The sequence below is a fragment of the Merops nubicus genome, unplaced genomic scaffold (genome assembly GCF_000691845.1).
Source record: "Merops nubicus isolate BGI_N331 unplaced genomic scaffold, ASM69184v1 scaffold3069, whole genome shotgun sequence".
Taxonomy (NCBI): domain Eukaryota; kingdom Metazoa; phylum Chordata; class Aves; order Coraciiformes; family Meropidae; genus Merops; species Merops nubicus.
This window is the reverse complement of record NW_008631479.1, coordinates 4,517-18,258: the sequence shown is the minus strand read 5'-3', so window position 1 is coordinate 18,258 and position 13,742 is coordinate 4,517. Positions and strand designations below refer to the sequence as shown.

Sequence of the window (13,742 nt, the reverse complement as noted above, 5' to 3'; positions counted from 1 at the left end):
CAGATGATCTCCAGATGTCCCTGCCAACCTCCACTCTTCTGTGGTTCTCTGAAAGCAGACCTGTGTCTCTCATCTGTGCAGCTCCAGGACCTGCCTACTGATGGAGAAAGGCTTTTTACAATTAAAAACTGAACAACAAAAAAACCACTGGGAGCCTTTGACACACAGTGACTGGAGGAACACTCCCTGGCAAGACCCTTCAGAAAAGCAAGGCACCCTTGCCACTGTGATGTCCTTCACCTCAAACTTGTGATGTCTCACCTAGAACACTTACCTTAACATTTACAGTATTAACAGAATACATTTCTATTTCTATCAAAGACATGCTTGTTCATCAAAGAGCTCCAGCACACTAACGGTAAGTAAACTCACCATAAAAACACCTCTAAGTAGTACCTGGTTGCATCAAGCACCAGCTGGCATACAAAAACATTTTAAAAATACAAGTATGTCTATTTACCTTGCTTCAAGAGTTAGATTCACTTCCCCAAAAGCCAGAGAGTGCACTCTGCAATCAGAATATTGTAGCTGGCTGGCCAAGAAATGCTCTGGACATGATCAGGTCACCACTAGGGATCTTCATTCCATCTGTATTTATTGAAAAATATGTACATATTGATCACCACACAACTAGCTGCTTTCACAGCACCTTTACATAGAAGAGGTAATGAAGAACATCACGCTAGGATGTGGAAGAGTGGTGAAATGTCTTTTCAAATGTCTTTTTTTTTTTTGGTAAGCAAAGCAAGTTCTCAGACTGAGTGTGCTGGGGTCCCACAGTGTGTGCGCCACAGATCAACAGCCTTGCTGACAATGGCATCAGTGTTATCTTGAGGAATCTACAAAAGATCAGGGCGAGACACCTTGTCAGAGCACAACACACCTAGAATCCCACCTCCCTGCCCCACCATCCCACCATCCCTCAGCCCTACAGGTGCCATATTACCTCCTGGTTTTAAGACAAAAAGATTTTATTTGCAGAACAGTAAAATGAGCAACCAGGAATCTCACGCTTCACACGCCCCTAACCCGACGTCAGGCAGAACTCACACAGCCACGATACAAACATTCCTAACCCAGGTTCCAGTGGATCCTACAGCCCTCCTGTGGTGCTCAGTGCTGTTCAGAGAAGGGAAGCTCAGGGTCAGGTCCACAGCCCCATCCTTACCTCCACTGGAAACATCTTCAGTCTACAGACTCACACTCGGGCAAGGAGCAAGGATGGTGCCAGAAACCAGCCCTCTAAGGAGCTTCCATAAAAATTAACCTAACCTCATCTGCACTTGCTTTCACAGAAAAAGCCTTTAATATCACAAGGAACACTGTCAAATCTGTACAAACATAGCAACATATTCCCCAAAGCCTAAAAATCATTTCATTCTAGGAAAGCCTTACCTCCTGACAGACAAAAACTATTATTCTCACCCCTGCACACCCCCTCTTCACCTTGGCACTACCAGACTATTCTCAGTAAGTAAAGTAATAGTACACAATAGAGTACTTACATTTTCCAAAAACTGTGTGATCTTTTCTGCAGTATTCAGTGCTATTATCTTCATTTTAAAGGTCAATAATATCTCCAGAGCAACAAAAACAAGAATCTTGCAGGACCCACTAATAACTTTGTCCCAAACTCTAAAAAAAAAGGCAAATTTAAAGAAATCACTAAACATTATTGTAGTGCTTATCTGCTTATTTATCCACTAGAGCAGTGTTCACACAATCACCTTTTTCCAGATTATTTTTTCTGAAAAATGGCAATGAATTAAATTAGTTGGGTCAGGGTAAATAAAAGACATTTGATAAACTCCTAAATCTGTACAGAGCAGAGTGATGGCAAGCAGTAATGCATTGATATGGTGTGTTCTTGTTTAGAAATTTAACTGTTTACAAACTCAAATACAAAAAAAAAAAAAGATTAAAATCTCATTTTTATAGCCTGAACTGTGACAACTATTCTCCAGTATATGGTAAAGGTGAGAATTTTTCCTACTGAAAGAAAAAACCAACACAAACTTTATTAGCATGCCTAACAAAGACAACCTTCAAACAATTAAGTAGCTGAAAATTCAAAATCATGTAACACTGAATGACTACACCTCAAAAAGCTAAATACTCCAGGTCATTGCTGTATGAGATACAAAGGTGATACGTGAGCAGGACAGAATCCCTGATGTTTAAATTAGACCCAAGGAACCAACTGTTAAGTCTTTCAGCCCACCCCACTGTGCACAGACTCTCAGAATCCCCCAAGCGTTCCCACCACCTGTAAAAAACTGCACCTGAACCTCACAGCTCCAACAAAAACTGAAGGACAGGTCTCCAAAGCCTGCAAGTGCTTCAGCAACAGGACTCTAGTGAAGATTAAAAGGGATACACACTACCAAAGCAGTCGGCAACGATCTGAAATCATCCTTCCTCCAGCAGCTCTGTCTCAGGCCCAGCTCGACAGACTGGGGATGAAGGATTATCCAAAAGCAGTGTGAAACCATCTGTCAGATGGCAGCTTTGATGGGCTTGCATTATTTTTAGTTCTTGAATTTTAAGAGCTGTGTCAGAAAGACCTTCTGCAGATGACTGTTCCAGCTCCTTCTGGGCACTTGTTAAAATGAAAACTGTTCCAAATAAAAACATGGGGGACAAAGGTCACATACTATCCTCCACAATCTCCAAATACAGCAACACTGACTGGAAAACATCTTCTGCAGCCCACCTATAAACTTGGATTTATGAGTGTGCTTCTCCCAAAGACAACTCAATTTCTGTATGACCTTCTCTCTCAGGATTTGCCCTTCAGCCTGGAGTGCCAGGAGAACACAGCACGGGCATAACAACTTTGACAGCTGAATTGAAGAGCTGGTGTCACACCTTTAAACAAGGAGTTAAGAAGTGAGAGTGAAACAAGGAGCCACAAAGATGCTGAAGGAATTGGAGCATCTCTCCCATGAGGAAAGGCTGAGAGAGCTGGGGCTGTTGAGCAGGCTCAGGGGGGATCACATCAGTGACCAGCAATACCCAAAGGGACAATGCAGACAGGATGGAGTCAGGCTCTTCCCAGTGGTGCCCAGTGACAGGATCAGAAGCAACTGGTGCAGGCTGCCCAGGGAGATGGAGTCTCCCTCCTTGGAGACCTTCAACAGCTACCTGGACATGGTCCAGGGCAGTCTGCTCTAGGTGCCTCCAGAGGTGTCTGCCAACCTCAAACCTCCTGTAACTTTTATGTGAAGAGCTTTTATAGCTCCTGGTGTGGATTGCTAGCTGCTGTTACTCAGTGCTGATCTTCCACAGTGCCTCAAGTCAGTTTCTTCACCTTCTATTCAGGTAACTTCTAACACTATTTTCACAACCTCTCCATTCATAAAAAAAATTAGACTAGAATGTAACTTATAATTAGGAAATGAGGAAAAGGCTATGTAAAATCCTCAGGACTACTCTTAAGGAAGAAGGAAACCAATAAAAAACCCACAAGGACAGATGGGGAAAAAGGCACTGCCAATTTCTTTCCCCATAGCAATAGTTTTAATTCTCTGTCTTGCTATGATTAAAAAGTGAATAGAATCCCCATACGGGCAGGAACAAGAAATAATCCAAGATTAAAATCTTAAAGAATCATAGAATTGGTTTGGGTGGAAGAAACCTTTAAGTTCATCAAGTCCAGCCATTAAAAACACAAATCTTACTGCTTCCATTGTGGTTCAAGCATCCCAGACAAGTGATGGTTGTAAGTATTACACTGATGTTGAAAGCAGGTCTAGAAGGTTTACGGGAGACTATGAGGAAACTGAGCCCACATTCCTGTTCCACACAGTGCAGGTCATCCCCGTTCACTTCTGTGTCTTCCTTCACAAAAATACCTGTTTAGAACCCAAAAGCAGCTCCCCCCATGTTTCATGGGCATCAGAATGGTAGTTATGAATGACAACACAGAGACTAGCAGACCTCGGGAACAGGAAAGGCTTTTTGAAGTCCATATTAAAGCTCACATAAATTCAAAACCAAACTTATTAAGCCTCATAAAAAATAGGCAGCCTTCTTCCATTATTTTGCTGTCAAGTCTCCTGCTTTCAATCTCCATAATTACACTACAGCAGGTTACACTTCAGGCTCAGGAAACAGTCTGATGTTTTCCTGCATATTTAGTCTGATTCCAGAGCAAACGTTTTAACAATGGCAAAGCAGATGCAGCCTCTACATCACCAGTGTCTAACAAATTTTGGAATTTGTTAGATGAGATGTCAGCACTGAGCAGCTGTGTCTGCTGCAGTGTTTTTCCCCCTCACGTTCCTAGCTATTGTCACTCCCAACACAACTCCACCACGGCAGCCGTGTCAGAGATTCCACCTCTTACCCATTTTTGGATACTTTTAGAGATAGGATCAGTTTAACAGAAATGCCACACAGCTGTGCCTACAATTCATGCAGGACATGCAGATACAGATATAAAACTACAGAAGCTATAGAAAGCTATGGAAACATGGGGGACATCAATGCATGAGGTGGTGCCAGTTTGAAAGACAATTGTAGGATTTCAGCAGAACTACCAAATTGCCACCAACAAGTTACCAGGGGCCAGCAATCCAACACCACCCCACCAGCTGTTATGGTCCTGCTACTGCCACAGCTTCAGGGCAGAACCCAAACAACAGGAGTCAGGGCTGGGATACGTGACTGGCAACACCAGCCCACAAAAAATGCCTGGCTTGTTCACAGTTGTATCTGCAAGGCTGCACGACTTCTGCTGTGGCTGGATCATCTGGGGAGACAGTGCTGGAATAAACTGGCAGTCAGAGGGGTGTTTTGCCTGGAGAGCTGAAGCCACAAAGGGGACACCAAGCTTTAGCAGCAGAGCTCTCCTGCTGAGGGCCCACAAACACCACTTGAAAACTCTCCCTCCACACGGAGCTCTCCAGATATTCTGTTGAAGACTTCACAGCATCATTTTGGCTGGAAAAGACCTTTAAGATCATCAAGTCCAACCATTCCCCAGCACTGCCAGGTCCCCACTGACCCATGTCCCTCAGCACCACATCTCCACAGCTTGGAAATCCCTCCAGGGATGGGGACTCCACCACTGCCCTGGGCAGCCTGGGACAGGGCTTCACAGCCCTTCTGGGGAAGGAGTTTTTCCTAATGCCCCATCTAAACCTCCCCTGGCAAACAGGGCAACAGCGAGTACAAAACTCAAGGTGTGACCCACTCCCCTCTCCACTTCAGAAAGGCCTTTCTGTCCCCCTCAAGCCTGTGCTACAGGCTGGTTCATGTCCAAAAAGCACCCTGTCTGTATTCCAGGTGGGATGCAGAGCCTCCAAAATGGCCAGTCTGCTCCTCTCTTTTACCAATGTGACACCTTTAGGAAGTTTGCTAAGAAGCTTGTCACATCCTACATCAAGTGTATCAGGGCAAGCAAATACATAGGCTCAAAGGAAAAGTTTCTACATACATTGCCCAAGTCCATTTAAATTTAACTGGTGCACAAATTTTACCTACAGTGTAACTAGAAGTGTGCTAATAAAACAGTATTTATGCTGAATGCCAGTGCCTGTCAGGAGTAAAGCTGGTATTATGCAACTTCATCTCACCATTATTGGATAAAATTTCTGCATAGGACAGACAAACCTTTTACACCAAGAAAAAACAATATTTACATGTAGCTGCTTGGCAGAGAAGACTACAATTTATATAAATCAAGCAACCTCTCCAAGATCAAACCTTTTACACCAAGAAAAAACAATGACATTTAGATGTATCTGCTTGGCAGTGAAGACTACAATTTATAGAAATCAAGCAACCTCTCCAAGAAATACAGTGCTAAATCCTATGTTAAATTAAATCATAAAAGACTGAGCTCAGATCATCTCTCACTTGACAAAAAAAGTAAGTAAAACTCACAGGAGAATTGGAGACCTGTTTTCAATTCTCAGCAGTTCCATCACTGCCATTTGGATACATTTCAGATAAGCATTCAGGCTTCTAGATTCTAATCCAAACTGAATCTCCAAGCATTAATTAAGTTCATCTGTCACATGCTACCCATGAAGTATGTTATTTCCTTAGCAAATGAGGCCATTATGATTACAACTGAATAATTCAGAAACCTAAACTGGCAAGAAAAAGTACAGTTTTATCATGTTCCCACAAGAACTGCTGGGAAAAGAGACTGAACACTGAAACTTGGGTCTACTCCAGAGTGATACAGAAAGCAAATAGTTTGACCTTTTTCATGAGGAAAAAAGAAATGCATTTCCAAAATTTGAGGTCATGAAAACATTCTACTTCAGTAAGGTAAAGCAGGATGAGAATGCTGAACAGTACAGCAACTAGGCAAAAGGTTTTATGGAAATGAACTGATTCAAAATTACACAAGTTTGAAACTAAAGATTCTGACAAGATGAAATACAAAATCAAAATTCTTCACCTAGGCTCTTTTACACTATTAAGATGACACAGCTCCATGAAATGTTCAATTTTCAACAGAAATTTAAAGAAACCCTGGCTCTTCCAATAGCAAAACCACTACACAGAGATGAGTGTTTTGGAGCTTTGTATGTGCTTGATGAAAGAACTTGCCATGCCACACTTACCGTGCTGCACACAGCAGTAACACCTCAAGGTCTACTACAACATTCTGCAGTTTTGGTTCAAAATATTGTTCTTCTCTCAGACTTAGGTCCTTGCCCTACATCCATACAGAACCCCAAAGACCATGGCATGACAAGACTAGAGCACGTGAATTTTAATTTTACAGCTTTTTTCCCCAAATCCCCTTATTTTCACAAGGGCAAATAAAACTTTTTTCAAAACAGCTGTTTCCCACTTTCCCTTCATGAAATGTGAAGCCCCAGGTAAACAAGCAAGATGACTTTCACTACTCAGGCTATGAGCAGCTTTACAACCATGAAGCATTTTCTTCTTTAAGGGCATTATACAAAGCTCTCTGTTTCCACGCTAGGTTCCTATTCTAGCCACTGAAGTTCTGGAGGTGCTGGAGAAAAACTTCCCTTAAACTCTGCTACCTCTCAAAGTTTTCAGGCAGCTGAAAATGAAACCATTGTTTTCTTTGTGCCACCTCCTGCCCAGCTGTTAGCAACTCTTGCTAATGCAGGAAGGATATGCTTCTCTACATCTAGCTTGAGTTCTCTGCTTTCCAGTAGTTGTCAGGCAACACAGAGAAATCACAAAAACTTCATTGCAAAAGTCCTTCAGAGAAGGGCCACACACCAGAATTTTCCCATTTTAAAAGCTGGGTGACCTATTTCTAACTGTAGAACTCTGGTATAATGCACTATTTCTTTACCTTTGGAATACTCAACCTGCCCTAGTACTTTTTAAAATAAACACTGTCATGGTTTAAGCCCAGCCAGTAACTGAGCACCACACAGCGCTCACTCATTTCACCTCACATGGTAAGAACTAGAAGGGTTCAAGTGAGAAAAACTCATGGGTTGAGATGGAAGCAGTGTAATAATTTAAAAGAAATATTAAAAAAAAAAAAAAATTGATGAAAAGAAATAACAGAGGCAAGAAATGATCACGCAGAGATTATATTGCATCGATAACAAGTGGAATCAAATCCAATGCTATAATTTCTAAGTCAATAATAAATTTAACCCCATAACCTTACAGATAAAGTCAGGAAAGCTCTTTGCCTGCTACTGATGACAAACAGCTAAAATTGCTATGGAATTGCAAACAGAAAGGAAAAAAAAAAGAGAACTTGCCTCTGTAAGCTGGACTCTGGTAAGCAGCCTGCAAAGCACTTTTTAAACCAAAGATCGTAGGGGAGTTTGCTCATTGCAGAACATGCTTTCAGGTGCAGCAGGAGCCTGTTATCTTCAATGTTCAAATACTGCTCCAGAACTTTTGGCTGAGAAAGGAATTGGAAAATTTTAGGTAATTCACATCAGAGTGCCCTCTATAGTTAACACACACTGTAAGACAAGAAATGTCTTAAAAATTCGATCAGCATAACATGTTAAAATAATGAACTTGCAGTGTTTTCAGGTGCCTCAAACTGCTGGGCAGTAGCAGAACTTCCAAAACATGCAGTATTCCCTATTCCAAGGAGCTGTCTGAGAACTCAATGCAATGCAAAGACTAAACATGCACTACTTGCTGCTACCTTCACAAGTAAAATGTGAAAAAATTCACATGTTAAGAAAAAAAATACACATACTAGAGCAAAACCAGAAAATCAATTCTGAGAGTAAATCCCCATGCAAAATATTAAAGGCTGGACACTGACTTCTTGCTTAAAGAATCCAAAGTATTTAGAAGCACAAACATGTCGATAATTATCTTCATTTTAATGTAAATAACTTAATCTTGTTTAAATTCTCATTTAACATGACACATTTTCATGAATTCAGGAGCATCTTTATGCTTTTTGTCCTAATTAGGAAAACAGCTAATGACTTCAGCTGTCAAAGGGATAAAACACTTCCTTTGTCTAAATTCTAATATTCAGAGTCTTGGTACAACACCTGCATTAAAAAAAAATTAAAGAGGAAGATACTTGGCACTCTTTATGTAGTGAGAGCATATTCTTCTTTTAAAAATGCCCCTCTATCCTTGGAAAGGAATTACAGAAATTGGTACAGCTGAATGTATCACCTCCAGAGACAGGAGGTCAGCTTAAAAAGTATTTCCTAGTGCCAAAAAAAACCACCAAAGGACACAATTTTCTGCAACAACTTCTGGTACTTCTATCTCAGTGGATATTGTAAACTAACATTTCCTTATCTATTAAGTCTATTTGAAGAATTACAAAAGCTTTTGTAATTTTTATAAGTATGCATTTTCTTTACAATCCAATTTTAATTTTTATAAACGAGTAAGACTGATTCTTCTGATTCTGTTTTTGCAGAGGACTTAATAGTGTTGGCTTGATGGTTGGACTTGATGATCTTGGAGGTCTCATCCAGCCTAACTGATTGTATGATTCTAAGACAGAAATTAAAAATTAATATCCTGAGAGCATTTAAACAGTCAGTGCCAAAAGAACTCTATTCCACTTTTTATTTTAACTGAATTTGTAACAGGCTCTTTGTCTGAAGACATAGCACCCTGCTCCATTCCTAAAGCAGAACAATTATGCTTTGTCTGTCTTCCAATGAGTAGCACAAGGATGCCAGACACAAAGCCTAAAAAGTAGCAGTCATGCATCAAGTTGTTCTGAACTTTGTGACAATTTAAATGTTTAAAATGAAGAAAATTCTTAACTGACCAGTTTGTGAGAAATATAATTCAATGAGATACATCAAGCTTTACCTAATCTAAAAAGAAAGTAAGATTTAATTGAAAACTACCATGTACACAAGGTGTCCTATGGGACAGCACAAACATAAAGCAAAAAAAGCACTCCTCCCACTTCCTCAAACTGGCTGGTGGCACAGAAGCCAGGAGTGTCACCTCTGAGGCTCTGCTTGTCTCCATATGTTCATGACTTCCATGACTGGCTCTCCTCACAAGGAAAACCAAGTGTTTTTCCTTACCAGCTGTTGTAATGAATCTTTGTGCTTGCTGTTCAGCTGATTCACAAAGCAGCTGACAAGCCAGTAGCATTCTATAGGATCCTCCACCATCTCCTCCATTGCTCTGGCAATAGCAAGGAACACTTCATCTTCAGCTTCCTGGAACACAAAGCCAAAGAAGTGAACTACACAGAAGTACTGGACTAGCTGATTTAAATTATTCTTGTATGCCTCTTCCTTGCTATTTGGGAAAACAAATTGGAATCTACATGTGCAAAGAGCTGTTCTGACATCCATAAATAAAACATCAGGCAGCAGCTGCATTACAGTGACAAATACCTATTTAGCAGAACAAGACTTGTCTTGCTTTTAAAACCAAAACATGCAAAAGGAGTTTGGAACAACTCTGATTCAAAGTTCTCAAATGAGATATTACATCCCAACAAGGCAGCAATAATCCTACTTCTGCATCCCACATTTATACACTGGATAGCAGCAGAATTTTTCATTTTATTCCTTGCTAAGGGCCAACAGGCCCCTCAAACACCTTTGTCATGGATGTTACAGTTACTGAAAAAAAAAACCACAGTAATGAGCTGTATGCCTACCTTTAAGATACAGAAAATAATCTGGTTTGAAATAGACATCTTCTTAGAGACAAGTATCTTATTCCCCACAATATATGACCAGAAGCATGTGATGGGCAGGCCACCATCTTCTCTCCTGAGGATACACTTTCCTAAGAGAAGTATCAGCATGCCTAGACCACAGTTAAGGGTATGACTGCACAGAGGGCAGACAGAGGTGAACTAAGTCTACACCAGCCAGACCTCATGCTAACAGCTAGCTCAGGAAGTGTCTGAACTGGGAAGATGGACAAAGAAAGGCTCTGTATTTGCTCCATATCTTAACAGTCCTCCTTACATTAGGAAGCAGGATAAGGAGATGGATACATACCCACCATCAGATCCAGTGTAACCAGCAGCAGCAGCAAGCTGTAGCACCACAGGCTTCTGCACAGATCACAACTCATGCAGAACACATGGAGAGTCAAAATACTCCTGGGCTACACCTCTGCTAAAGAGACTGCTGCAATACACACAACCCTACTCAAACCCTCTGCTTTCAGATGCACAAAACATATTTACCAGGCTGCTCTGATTTGTGACTCAGACATTTCAAAATATTTAGACCATTCCAACATCATCTTCATACTCCCTCTGCCTTCACAATAAACATCTGCATTGCCATCAAACAGTAACCTCTTGTAAGCTTAAGGGGACAGTTACTGAACTGAAAATGGGCTGGCACAAAGAGAACAAATGCTTTCTGCAGCAAAACAAACCTAAGTTATGAGACTAATGACTGTGGATCTGCTAAACTCCCTAGATATCCAGGATGGTCATGTTCCTAGGCAATGGTAAGGGCACATCACCATTGCAAAAAAAACCACTCTTCATCCTCTGATAACAGAATCCAGTCCAAAATATTACTGAATTTTCCATGCTGACTCTATTTATTATTTCTTTTTAACAGATGAGGAATATCAAAGCAAGCAGGGCTAGAGTGAATATGGATAAATTAACATTAAATACAGGATATAATCCACTTCACAAAGTCCCATGGTTCCTTTCATCACCTCCTCTTTCATAGAGGCTTATATGTAAGATCCATACATTGTTTTTATCATCAGACTATAGGATTATCATCAAAACAGACTCATTTGTCCAAATGTGAGCACCCTGTAAACTACAGAGCATACCCATTACCTGACAGAAGCCTGGATCACTTCAGAGTAACAGAGAAACGAGGTCAGTACATTAAAGTCTAGATTTAAAAAAGAATTTAAATATATTATGTAATTTGTAATAAATTGCTGCTTGTACTGTCTCTGAATTATCCTTGTTCCAGGGCATTTAAGAATCTCCGAGTTCCAATAAGATTATGTCATTTCCATTTCAGTGTTAAGAAGAAACTGAAGAGTACTAGAGTACAAAAGGCTTGAAGCCTAGCAGGCAAAATACACAAAAGAGATTTTAAGGCATGAAATCTTACATAAGTACTTAGGGGAAGGAAAAAACCCACTTTGACTAAAATCCCTCATACTAGTATTGCTCTGTTTTCCATTCACCTGATTTGTCTCTCTCTGTGCATTTGTGGGGCTACTTGCAGTTCAGTTTCTCACAGGCTTCTAGTTCGAAGTGAAATAAATGACTCTATTTAGAAGACTGTTAAAATGACAACTGACCAATGGAAAAGCCAGGTTTCGAGGCAGTTTTCCTGATTCCAGCTGATGCACACGGAGGAAAACGTCCACCTGCGGGGTGGAGTCGTTAATGAAGCGAATGACACGCAGAGCGTGGTGAACGTCCCAGTACTGCTCCTTCCTGTACTTCATCACCAGGGCATGAGACTCGTGGTGAGGAGGAACAATCCCTCAAAAAAGAAACAACAGAGAAAAAACATAAGCAACTGTAAAGACAAAAACCAGAGCACTCAAATGCCCTTTCCAAGAGAGCGGCCTGAATTCAATTTCTCCTATGATTCCATCCTCCAGAAACTTAGGACCTGGCACTGCAGTTTGTTTATAAACTTGGTCAAAGAACACAGGGAGAAAAGTCTAGAAAATTGCAAGTCAATAGAGCAACAAAGCACTTTAGGGTGATGTTTATAAAAACAAATTTCACACATTAACTGAGCAGAGGCAAAAATCTACCCTCAGGCTATTGTTTCTCAAGCTCTTCCACAAGGTTTTCAGCAAATGAAGGCCAACTCTTTTGCATACCACAACAGTGTGCTGGTAAGAAACGTCACTGAGACAGATGAAAACATTTAATTGGTTTATTCTCCCTCTCTAACAACCTTTCTCTATTTTTAAACTGTGAATCTAACTTGTTACTTGTTTATATCTACCTGCAGTTTTCCATACAGTACTTTGTATGGAATATTTGTTTTCAAACCGAAAGGGAGCTGGGCACAAAGTGGATGCAGAATGATTTTTATATACATTAGCTGTTCATTTCCTCAAATTCTACACTTTGAGATGACCAGAGATTGTATACATGCAATTAACTAATGCAAAGTCACTGCACTTTCCAGTATTATTTAATTGACTGTTGGATCTCTGCCAGAAAATTCTTTTCTCACTGTATGACAGATCAATCCTCTCTAAAACAACATTCAGAAGTAAAATCAATCACATAGGTTGAACTATTTACAAATTAAAACTTAAGAATAACACCCAAACACTTTGCAAGGTGACATTTTTTACTTTCTCAGCACAATACAAATTTTTTTTTCTGGTTTCCTAGGAGGAAAAATAAAAAATTGTCAATGTATCTAAGGCAGAGAAAATTAAACTGCTTGTGATCTCCAGATGCTCAACATTGCACTTGACCCTGCCCCTCACTTAAGACCAAATCTTACCATGGGCTGATGTTCACAACAAAACTTTCAGGGGCTTCAAGAGAAAAAACATCTGACATACACCAAAGCAAAAAAAGTGCCACTTCAGCATCACTAATGGAACAGAATTCTTCCTGTTGTAGCAACCCACGAGAACAAAGTATTCTTCAAAAATCAGTTCTGAAACAGGCTACCTGCTGCTTTTATCTCTCAGTTAAAGAAAAAAAACATTCCTGCCAAGTGTTAAACCACAAAATAGCTGAGTTTTAGTAACAAGCACACCAGAAAGAAAATGATCTTTTATTTTTCAACTGCAAACCTGTCTGCACTTCAAAAACTGGGACCGAGCAAGACTTTTCACATTATGCAAAAACAGAGTCAACATCCTGACTTTGTGTGTACATACTGCCAGCTGCTTTCCTCAAACACACAACACTACCTGAGGCAGACAGAAAAGAAGCTTCAACAACACAGGGATGTCTAGAAACCACCATGAGTCGCACTTGCACAGGAGTTAACAGAGACATCACTGACAGATCCTGTAATCTGGGACAGCACCGAGCCTTGGTACGTGTCTGAGGGAGTTCTGCTGGCAGCATGGCACCCCTTTTGTTAAGCTATTAACATTATTCAGAGGAGATGTAACAGCTCCCACCAGAAATGGCCTGGGCTCTTGTTCCACTCATTCAGGAAGAGGTATTTTGCATTGCCTTTCCAAATGACAGCTTTTCTAACCAAGGTGCAGCATAAGAAAAGTCCTTGCACCTCTGCTGACCCAAGAAGTACACAGAATGACACTGTACAGGCTTGAAATAAATCACTCTGGGTTTAAGACACAAAACCCTTTTAAAAAATCAATATTTTCCC

The 13,742-nt window shown here is 40.6% G+C and overlaps 1 protein-coding gene across 2 annotated transcripts in view; it reads right to left on the bottom strand.

Annotated features, from left to right (window-relative positions):
* Positions 1-582: 582 nt before the first annotated feature.
* The window catches only part of TBC1D7 (TBC1 domain family, member 7), a 16,023-nt gene continuing 2,863 nt past the window's right edge, over positions 583-13,742 (bottom strand). For both annotated transcript variants that reach the window (XM_008947552.1, XM_008947553.1), the window contains 5 exons: positions 11,719-11,906; positions 9,492-9,629; positions 7,719-7,864; positions 1,506-1,635; positions 583-839 (listed from right to left, as the gene is read on the bottom strand). In XM_008947552.1, the coding sequence (XP_008945800.1) occupies positions 753-839; positions 1,506-1,635; positions 7,719-7,864; positions 9,492-9,629; positions 11,719-11,906 (689 nt within the window). In that variant the 3' untranslated portion in view covers positions 583-752. The remainder of the gene's footprint in view (positions 840-1,505; positions 1,636-7,718; positions 7,865-9,491; positions 9,630-11,718; positions 11,907-13,742) is intronic.